The sequence below is a fragment of the Dipteris shenzhenensis genome, chromosome 29 (assembly GCF_047967505.1).
Source record: "Dipteris shenzhenensis isolate YYH24624 ecotype China chromosome 29, Dip_SZ_1.0, whole genome shotgun sequence".
Lineage (NCBI taxonomy): Eukaryota > Viridiplantae > Streptophyta > Polypodiopsida > Gleicheniales > Dipteridaceae > Dipteris > Dipteris shenzhenensis.
In genome coordinates this window covers 41,018,436-41,029,339 of record NC_141624.1, presented here as the reverse complement: position 1 = coordinate 41,029,339, position 10,904 = coordinate 41,018,436, and the positions used below count along the sequence as shown (strand labels likewise).

At 48.5% G+C, this 10,904-nt stretch overlaps 1 protein-coding gene across 1 annotated transcript in view; it reads right to left on the bottom strand.

Annotated features, from left to right (window-relative positions):
- Window positions 1-239: 239 nt before the first annotated feature.
- The window catches only part of LOC147882854 (Peptidase C78, ubiquitin fold modifier-specific peptidase 1/ 2), a 63,964-nt gene continuing 53,299 nt past the window's right edge, over window positions 240-10,904 (bottom strand). The window contains exons 6-7 of the mRNA XM_087400623.1: window positions 879-974; window positions 240-743 (exon numbers count right to left, since the gene is read on the bottom strand). Coding sequence (XP_087256749.1) covers window positions 660-743; window positions 879-974 — 180 coding nt within the window. The 3' untranslated portion in view covers window positions 240-659. The remainder of the gene's footprint in view (window positions 744-878; window positions 975-10,904) is intronic.

Genomic DNA, 10,904 nt, shown 5'->3' with positions numbered 1-10,904 from the left:
CTCATTCAAAATGCAACATTATATTAAACTAGTAATAACCCATGGGAAACACTTCTCCTTACTTGCACAAGCAATGATGTAGCAACAGCCATGTTCTTATGTGATGGGCTCGTTTGGTTTCAAGTCTTATAGTGCACCCCATAGCCTTGGCTAATGTTAGTTTTGCAGATTTAAACTGATCATCTGTTTTTTGGTGTGATTCTATTTACGTAATATATGTCTACATGTTCAACTGGTGCAAAACTAGAAGAATGTACTTTCAACAAGACAGAAGCAAGACAACAGCCATAGTGACCAGCTAAATTCAAATGATCACAATTGCAAGGAGTCAGCACATGTACATTGATTCAGCCTGAGCAGTGAAGACTTGCAACCTCAGCATGCAAGTATTAGCTCGTCTGGCACAGTGACATATTTTGCAGCAATTTCAAGTAGTATCTGTGTCATATCTCTGCATATGTGGTATACAATTGCTCACAAAAAGGCGCGCCACACGGACAGGCACAAGCGCAATCAATAGAAAAACTGTGCGCTGGTCAAGGCTTTTAGCTGCTCCTGCTCCTCTCCTTGTGCTATTCCTGGTTCAATATAGCAAACCTGCATATGTGGTATACAATTGCTCCCAAAAAGGCCCTACACACGGACAGGCACAAGTGCAATCAATAGGAAAACTGTGTGCTGGTCAAGGCTTTTAGTTGCTCCCGCTCCTCTCCTTGTGCTATTCCTGGTTCAATATAGCAAACCTGTTTAACCACATTCAAATATCAGCCTCTCTATACCGGATCAGAAAGAACGAATCTAGGGAAATGAAACAGTACATCATCAACAAGTTAACCGACTGTTATCGATCATAAATTTTTATAATAATAAAAAAGAACCTGGTATGATCGCTTCTTCAATGTATGCACACCGCGCTTTATTAATCTCTGCCACTTCCCCTTTTCTCTCAAGGCTCGTGCAAGCTCTTCAGTTTTCTGACAACAAGAGCAGTAATGTCAAGATACATGCTGCAGGCATGGGTCGGAAATAGGTCTCCATATGTTGCCTACAGTTAAGCAAAAATTTAAGAGGAATGCCTACACATGAGATAGCAGGCTGTGTGTCCTTCCATAATTTCTAGAACATGTTTTCTTTTTCGGTCTCCCTTTTGGACAGCTTTTGACTTGTCTTCATATTGTTCTTGCACTTGTCGACGATGTCTGTCCCCGTGGGAGACTATGTCTCATCTGTTTTGGCATTGCCCTGAATCTTATGATTTCTTTTTACTTCTACAGCAAAGGCTTCAAGCCGGGTTTCCTAGTGCTTGTTTTGACAAGCGTTTCTGGCTGTTTAATTTTCATCCACAAAGACAAGGATATGATCTTTTTTTAATTGGGTTTGTTATTGGGCACGGACTCTATGGAAGGATCGCAACCATCGAGTCTTTGGTGAACCATCTTTGGCTATATATCAGTTCTTCCAGGCATCTTTACAGCAATCGTGTTAAATTACACGACGCAGCGGAACCAAAACTGAACAAAGTATAGAGAGTACACAACAAACTGGAGAGGAGCAAAATTTTCCTTCAATACTGATGTAGTACAGATGATTGCTCCGTCCACCCATGCGCTCCCACAGTGGAGCTTAGATGGCGATCTAGACAGATACTAGGTGAAGAGCTACTAGCTGGAAGATCTGATCTGATCTAAACTGATCTGATACAATGGACTGGGGAGGTCGCCTCTTTATAGCTATCAGGCGGCAGTCGGATCAACGTAGTCGGTGGAACCGACCAATCAACCTAGTCGGTGGAGCCGACCACTCAACCTGGTCGATGGAACCGACTAGTCGTCCATGGAATATTCAGGGAATATTTCCTATACCGTCGCCTCGTGGGCTCCTGCCCCCGAACCACCACCAGGGGAGCCGCTGGCCCCCCTAGGACCCCTCAGTTGGAGGCCAGCTGGCCCCTAGGCCCCAGCAAGAATAAGGGACTCCCACACAATCACCTTTCTACCATCAACGGTCTCATTGATAGACCTCATCTGACATGCAAGTCAGGATCCATCTAGTGTCCCGAGCTCACACATGGCTTCTCCTCATATGGGGGCCTTACAACTTGAGCACCTTGGACCACTGGTGGTTACCAGGACGGTGGGGCATTGAGCATATCTAACAAATCACTTTATGATTGTCTACATGTGTGGGATTTAGATTACCATGTCATCTTGTATATAATGACACCTTCTAGTGCTTGTAACTGGATGTCCCTCTTTTAGGACTGCTTTTTGTGATATAGTGACAAATGGATATCACCCAAAACAAGTGTGCATGTGCGTGTGCGTGTGAACCAGCATGCACCTACATATACTAATCTAATGTGTTCCCATGCTTCAGACATTGGCTTGTCATGGCTGAAAATGAATCAGGGAACAAGCTCCTTACTCTACGCACTGACAGGGGGGGAGATCTCTAATTTTTTGGCAGCTCGGGGTATTATTCATTAATATATAGTGCCTTATACTCCACAGCAGAACGGGCTGGCAGAGAGGAAAAATCGGTGAGACATGGAAATGGGCAGGTGCATGCTCAAAGGAAAGTCTGTGCCAAATTAGTTTTGGTTGGATGCTGTCATGTGCTCCAACTATGTGCTCAATCAAGCACCACAAAGGCATTGAAGACTATCACACCTTGCGAGGCATGGCACGGTCGCAAACCTGAAATTTCTCATATGTGGGTGTTCGAGTCATTGGCTTATGCTCATGTGCCATCTCAGGTGAGCACAAGCTTGAAGACAAAGCTGCGAAATGCATATTCATTGGTTATAGCATAGAGAGCAAAGGATACAGGTTGTATCAGCCCAGCACAGGCGAGGTCATTGTCAGTAAGGATGTTGTATTCGCTGAAAATGTGCCTTTACCTTGGCTGGAATGTAAAGAACAGCCTACTGTTGATTCCTCAGATGTCTTTGATACATTGTTGCCTCTCTTTCAATCGCCCACAGATCCAAAGCAGCTAGTGCAGAGTGTTGTGCCATACACTTCTACCAGCGCACATCCTCCTCCAATAGTTTCTGCTCAGCCTGTTATGCCTTTAGTTGATAGTCATGCTATTGGGCAGGCATTTGCACAGAAAGTGATGTCATTAAACAGCAAAAATCAGTCCCGAGATGGCTTTTGGACACACTCAGGGACAGCAAACAAGCTGATCCTTTGCCAGCCCACACTAGAGGTGCACATAAACAAATGCATGGCAACTATTTGGCTGTAGCTTTGGTTGCTACTGCTTGCAATGAGGAGCCTTTATGTCAAAAGGATGCCTTTGACAGCAAGGAATGGATGGATGCCATTAAGGCTGAGCTTGAATCCATTCATGCCAACAACACTTGGGAGTTGTGTGACTTGCAAGCAAGCATGCCAAGGTGAAAAAGGGATATGCACAACAGCACGGCATTGACTTTGAGGAGACCTTTGCTCCCAGTTCACGCATTGCTACTATCAGGGGTGTTCTTGCTATGGCATCTCATCAGCATTGGGAGGTTCATCAGCTGGACATCAAGACTACCTTCCTTCATGGTGAGACAACTTAGCAGATCTTTTCACGAAATCTTTACCGCGGCCCAAGTTTGAGGCGTTTCAACATGCTTTACACTTGGCTCCTTTTGTTACGTGAGGGATCACTCTGTACATATCATAGGTTGCTATATCCCTCTAGGACCAATATGTGCAAATGGTGTAGTTTCCAGGTATTCCTGATATATTTCCAGGATACTTCAGCCATACCATGGAGGGGGGTTTGTTAGCACTTAGCCCTGGTATGAGCCTTGTAGGTCAGGTCAACTCTATGAGTTGACTTCTTTGGTCGACCATATGGTTGACTTGGGGGCCATATAGAACACCCTTTGTATTTTCCTCTTATCCATTTGAGCAATACTACGTTTTGCTCCAGCTTGTTGTTTGCTTCCTGCACCGTTCCATTGCTTCCTGCACCAAACAATTTCTACGTAGTCGACATAGAAGACACGAGAAGAAGCTACCCCGCCATACTAGGGCGACCTTGGCTGAGAAAGATGATGCAGTCAGCTACTGAAAAACTAGACATATGAGGAGTTCAACCTACTGCTACAGAACCAGAAGAGGAAGACATAGGAAGTGACATTGCCTCATCCTCGGTATCTGGGACAATGGAGGATTTAGACGGGAGGGAGGAGGCCTTTGAGGAAGAAATATACATGATGGAGGTATCCCCTACACCGCAACCTGTAGTGAAGGTAACGGACACTCCCCAATAGCTTGAATCCATGCTTTCTCCTGATCTTACTTCCAGTGAAAAGAATGGGTTCCTAGAGACGTTCAAAGATTTCCCTAACCTCTTTGCAACTAGCTACCACCATCTTCGCCATGTGACTACCCTAGAACATAAAATAGAGCTGATCCTAGGCATGTAGCTCAGAAGTGATCCAGGCCCTTCGAGCCAGAGCCCTTCTTGAGGAGACACTCCAGCGTCGCTCAGAGTTTTCCTATCACGCCTCTCTCTCCTTCTGGGCTCGGAAGGGTGACCGGATGTGCAGGGAGTTCTTCAGGACACATGGCCAGAGAGCTGCAGGTGATCAGCTTCGGAGTCTCAGGACAGCGGCGGGACACATCGTCACGGATCCGGGAGAGGTCTTGGGATTGGCCACTGACTTCTACAGGACCCTTTTTCAGCAGGAGCCGCTTGCTCCCCTCGCACTCGTCGTGCCCGTGAGGAGGTGTGGAGACACACTCCTTCCTTGGTCCAGCCTAGCATGCAGGCGACGCTGTTGGCACCGTTTACCACGGATGAGATGCTGGAGGCCTTGATGGCCATCGATGGACAGAAGTGCCCAGGTGAGGATGGGCTATCCCGGGCATTCTTCACCTCCTTCTGGGACTAGATCCATCAGCCCCTCTTAGCAGCTCTTCAGAGGATTTTCAGCAGCGGTTATATGCCAGAGAGCCTCTCCTCGGGACTGATTTGCCTCATCCCGAAGGGAGGAGATAGACAGGAGATCCGTCAGTGGCGCCCGATCACTCTCCTTACCACTCCCTACAAAATCCTAGCCAAGATGATCAGCGCCAGAGTTCGGCCTCTACTTCCAGACCTCATTCACGACACTCAGACAGGCTTTGTTCAGGATCGCAGTATCCTGAATAATGTCTTCACCTTTTCAGAGGCGGCGGAGTGGGCTCAGCACAGCAGATCACACCTTGCCATCCTACTTCTCGACTTTGAGAAGGCCTACGATCGGGTGGACTGGTCCTTTCTGGAGGGGACTCTGGAGCGGCTAGGTTTCCCAGCAGGTTGGATTCAGGGTATTTCAACTTTGTACAGGACAGCCTCTAGCAGAGTCATCATTGGAGGCAGGATGGGTGAGCGTTTTAGCTTGGAGAGATCAGTGCGTCAGGGCTGCCCCCTTGCCCCTTACCTGTTTCTCTTCTTCGCCGAGGCTATGACTCACTACCTCCGGGCGAGGTCTACAAGGATCAGGGGTGTTCGCCTTCCCCTCCGGGAGGACACGGAGCTCTTGGACTCGGAGTACGCGGATGACACAGCCCTGTATGTCCAGGACGGTGAGTTGATGTTGGAGAGGGTGAGGATGGCCCTGGAGGTATTCTGTTCGGCTGCTGGTGCGAAAATCAACTGGAACAAATCAGTTGGTTTCCTCACAGACCCTGGGGCGCGTTCTCAGTGGGGGAGGTTTTTGGGTTTCAACTGGATCCCGCGGGGACAGACAGCTAGATACTTTGGTTTTCAGGTCGGCCTGGACATCACGCCAGCTCAGCAGTTTCTCCCGGTGCTAGATTCCATCCGACGGAAGCTGGCTTTCTGGAGCACTGCTAAGCTTTCCCTTGCAGGTCGTGCCTTGGTAGTCAACCAAGTCCTCCTTGCCACGGCTTGGTATGTGGCTTCCTGTTGGTGTTTCTCGAGATCCAGTGTGGCACAGCTTAGGAGGCTGGTTCGGAACTTCCTTTGGTCCGGGGAGGATGGCCTCAGAGATACCAGAGCCAAGGTTGCTTGGCAGACAGTTATTCTTCCGCAGGCTGAGGGAGGCCTGGGAGTCATCGATCCAGAGCTGCAGAGTCAGGCCTTGTTAGGCAAGTTAGTCATCCGCGGTTTGACCCCGGGGGGGCAGACGTGGAAGATGCTACTTCAGCAGGGGGTCGGTTCTTGTGTCCCGTGACGAGGTGGAGAGTGGCTCCCGTCCCTCAGGTGGATCTTCACTTCCGCCCCGCTTACTCAGCCCCGTTCCCCACTCGTTCGTAGCCTCCTCATGGTTTGGAGGCGGCTCCGCCTCAGTCTCATTCAGTCCCCTCCCCGCTGTCAGGAGGAGATTGATCGCCAGCCGCTTATCTGGAACGATCAGGTCAGAGATGCCGAGGGCCTTCAGTTGGGGGAGAGATCACATATCAGGTGGGATGGTTGGATGAGGGGGCCAGCCCGGTCCCTTCGAGTTTGGAGGGACACGTACAGATATTTGGAGACCGCTGATCTCGCAGACGCAGCTGGAGGTGCTCGTGGAGCCCAGGCGAGACGCACGGAGATCGACGGCGCGATCCCAGCTGATTGGTTGGTTCCACCGGAGCCTCAGATCCTCATGCCCGGTGACGACCGTTGGCTGGGACAGTTCACCCCCCGTGGCATCCCACTGGTGGTCGCAGGACGTATGGTCGACTCCTCTATCTCTTTCTTCGCGGTTATGGGGGATGGACGACTCAGGAGAGAGGATGCACTCATCGACCCCCTACTCCCATGGCAGAGGGTTCGGATCGTAGGCCTTTTGGGGAAGGTCTGGCGTACCGACCCTAGCATTGAGCAGGATCAGCTGCAACTTTGGCGACTCTAGCTCTGGGAGGGGCGGGCCTTGTCAGAGCTTGAGTGAGACCCAGGAGAGTGGAGCTGGCCAGAGGTTGTGACAGGGCAGGGGCCGACCTCCTTCTTCGCCTACAGCACGACTTTGGGCAGGCGAGTTCTTGGGAGGATGCAGAGCCGCCCCCCCACCCAGCGGCCCAACTGGTATGCACAGGGTATTTCCAGATTCTTTTTGCAGGCCTTCTGGAAGGCCTTGTGGGAGAGCTGGCGGCCGCGGAAGATCTCCTACTTCCTGTGGCTTCTCGCCCACAAAGGTCTTCCGGTGGGGAGCTGGTTGAGACAGATAGGCCAGGACGGACGCTGTCAGATTTGCCATGAGGTTGAGGAGTCACCAAAGCACTGCCTGTGGAGCTGCGCTCGCGCCCAGGAAGTGTGGAGGTGGACTTTCGGGATTCTCACTCGCGCAGCACCAGAGCTAGGCTTGATCACGTGGGGCGCGTTCTGTTGGTGCAGCACCGCACCTGGTCTACATCACTTATTCGAGGCATGCCAGCAGGACCCCACTTTCCTTATCACGCAGGGTACATGGGGGCTGCTCGAGGGTATCCTGCAGCACCTAGCAGAGGCGGATACAGGAGTTCAGGAGAGGCAGCCCGTCTGGGAGATTATCAGCAGCATAGTAGGGTGGCACATTTGGACCTCGCGTTGCGCGCAGATCCTCGGTGGCACCTCCTTATCGACTGCCCAGGTCATGACTGATATTTGGTGCGAGATTATTCATACCCTCAGAGGCCAGTGGGACCAGATTCAGGGAGATTCCCGGTCCGGTCAAGAGAAGCGGAGACGCTTCCTTCGGACTTGGAACACTCAGGGCCTCTTCTTCGAGCAGACCTCGCAGGGCCTTCGGTGGTGCTACTCACCACCCCGATGGCTGTTCATTCACACTCGCCTTATCCCGACGTGAGAGTGATTTATTGTGTTACCTTTTAGGGCTGTGTCCGATTTGTGAACGCAGCCCGTCAGCTACAAGCTGACCTTTTGTATCTTGTTCTCGAAGTAATATAATTAGCACTGTTTTTTTGGCAAATGTAGCTCAGAAGTACCGGAGATTGGGACCAATTCAAAATCAATGCACTGCGTACAGAGGTGCAAAAATTGGTTGAAGCAGCGTTCATTGTTCCTGTCCACAGTACTGAATGGGTTTCACCAGTGGTTGTCACTTCCAAGAAGAAGAACAAGTAGCAGATTTGCATCGACTACAAGAAGCTCAATGCTGCCACAAAAAGAGATGATCGTCCTCTGCCTTTTCAAGACATCATTTTAGAGAAGGTGAGCAATCATGAGATGTACACTTTCTGTGATGGCTACTCTAGATTCTATCATATCAAAATTGCCGAGGAGGACGTGTATAAAACCACATTTGCTATCCCATAGGGGACTTTTGCTTTCAAGGTAATACCATTCAGTCTCACCAATGCTCTCGTCACATTCCAACGGTTCATGCAGATGGTGTTTACCCCTTATTTGGGGATTTTCTTAGAGGTGTTCTTAGATGTTTTTGCATATTCTCCACGCGAAATGAGCATGTCATGAAGGTCCACATGGCTTTTCAAAGGATTCATAAAGCAAATGGCAGCCTCAACCCTGAGAAATCCACTATTGGATTCTTAAGCTTCCCCCACCGACTACAAAGCGTCAGGTGAGCTCCTTTGTGAATTTGGCAGGAAACTATCGACGCTTTGACATGACCCATGAGTATGTTGTTGAAAGATGGTGTTGTTTTCTCTTGGAGGGAGAATTGTGATTAAGGGTTTGTGCAAATCAAGGATGCTCTTGCTTCTGAACCCATCCTACACAATCCTGATTGGTCCAAGACCTTCTACATCAACCCTGGGTTTGGAGAACACACTTTGGCAAGAATTCTTCTCTTATGAGGGGAGGACCGGTTCATGTATCCCATTCGGTTTGCTTCACAACAAATGCTTGAAACGGAGCAGCGCTATTCAAAGGCAGACAAGCATGCTCTATCTTTGGTGTTTTGCATTGAAAAGTTTAAGCACTATGTGGCAGGTAGACTTTTGTCATCGTTTCAAGCAATGGCCTTGCAAAGAAGGTTTTGTAGTAGCCAAATCCCCTAGCCCGGTTGGCTAAGTAATTGGCAATCCTTCAAGAATATGACTTTTCTTTCAAGATTATTAAAGGCGGTTGTTCAAATTTAAAGAGTACCTTGATTGATTTGGAGGAGTGTCATAATGTAAAACTCGTAGCAGCCATAGAAGTAAATGATCCATGGTATGCAGGCATCTTGTCACGGGGACGTGATGGCGAAGTGAATAAACTAACCATCATTGAATTTGGCCTAGGGGTGCCAGGCTAGGGGCATTAATTAATGTCCAAAGGGTACCTATGATTGAATGTGCAAAGGGTACCTATGATTGAATGTGCAACAAGTGCAACTCCTAGTACTATTAGCTTGGTCCTATTCTCTAGGGTCATTGGTTTTGTTCACTAGGGTCATGCTTTGAAATTGACCCACTAGAGGTCCTATATACTAGGGTCATTGGTTCTAAACACTAGCGTCATGACTTTAAAAGTGACCCCCTAGGGGCATTAAATTCCCACGTCCAATTTGCCATGTGTCCTAAGTGTGTGTATGTGTGGGCTCTTTGCTTGACTTGTGGCACCTGTCCCATCTCGAAGCACCTAGAAGGTCTTGGAGCCCTTCCCTATCCTACCCTGCTATTATGGGTCTTCTCCCCTACCAAAGGAGTCTTTTGAAGAAGATGGTGGATTTTTGCAGCTCTCTCTTGGCTGGCTGAAGACGTTTTTGAAGCTTTCTCCGCAACAGATCTTCTCCCCTTGGTGTTTCTTGCTGCTAGCATGCTGCCTGGGCCTAGGCGTCCCCTTTCTAGGCCTTTTCTGAAGCTTTTCTCGACATTCTTCGAGACAAACTGCCTCTTTTTCACTGTCTGAAGCCATATTCTTGGACGCCTCTCTCTTGGCTCTTGTCTGGTGCTAGGCGCACTGAGTTCTGAGGTTCCTGTGAGCTGGAATCTTCAGTTTGGTCGACAAATTCATAGCAGATTTGCTGCCGATTGCTGAACGCCCTCTCTTGTGACCTTTTATGGTGTTGGAAGGCGGTCAAGGACAGCTCCCTCCTGCCAGAGTCTGCTATCTGCTGTTTGACCATCTTCTGAGGCTGTTTCGAGCTGAAACACGCTCCATTTGTTGGCCGAATCATGAGTCATGATCATGAAATTTGTGGATCATGAATCATGATCATCTATGGCGTCTGGACATTGGATACTTTCAAGTTTCAAGTTTCAAGTTTCAAGTTTCAACTTGTGTGCTAAGTTTAAACTTTAAAGTACTTCAAACTTCTAAATTTCAGATTCTTGTAATGCCAAACTTGTTAGTCATGACTCATGATACATGTTGATTTCAGATTATTGAAGCATCATTCAAGAATTTAGAATCATAGAGGCATGAATGATGCATTGATGCTTGAAGGCTGAAGCTTCAAGTATAGATAATTGTAATTTGTATTATGTATGATTTGCACTCTGTTGATGATTATATTATGTATTAAAAATAAATTTTTATACATAAATTGTATCATATTGCCGTTTCTTCCGTTTCCGTTTCGACGGGGCCCGGAAACTCCGTTTCTTCCGTTTCCGTTCCGGCTGGTAACTATGGTAGGCGCTATACCCTCTTTGATGGGTGTTGTACCACCAAGACATGGATGGAGTATTAAGGAGATCTATTGATGCAGATGAAGTGTGTAAAGTGCGGAAGCAATACCATAATGGGTTTTGTGGTGGACACTATGCGACAGCCTATACCGCCAAAAAGATTTTACATGCCGGGTATTATTGGCTGACACTATGTGAGCCTTGCCAGTTTTTTGGTAGGAAGGATTTGCAGCCTGGGTAACACCACCCTGTGATGTGCATCCATCCATTTCAAAAGTGGGAGATAAACTTTGTGGAGCCTCCGCCTATGACAGCCCACAAGAAGAAGTGTCTTTTGGTGGCCACGCAGTATGTCACCAAGTCAGCTGAAGCCGTAGCTCTCACCACAGTGCTGGGTTT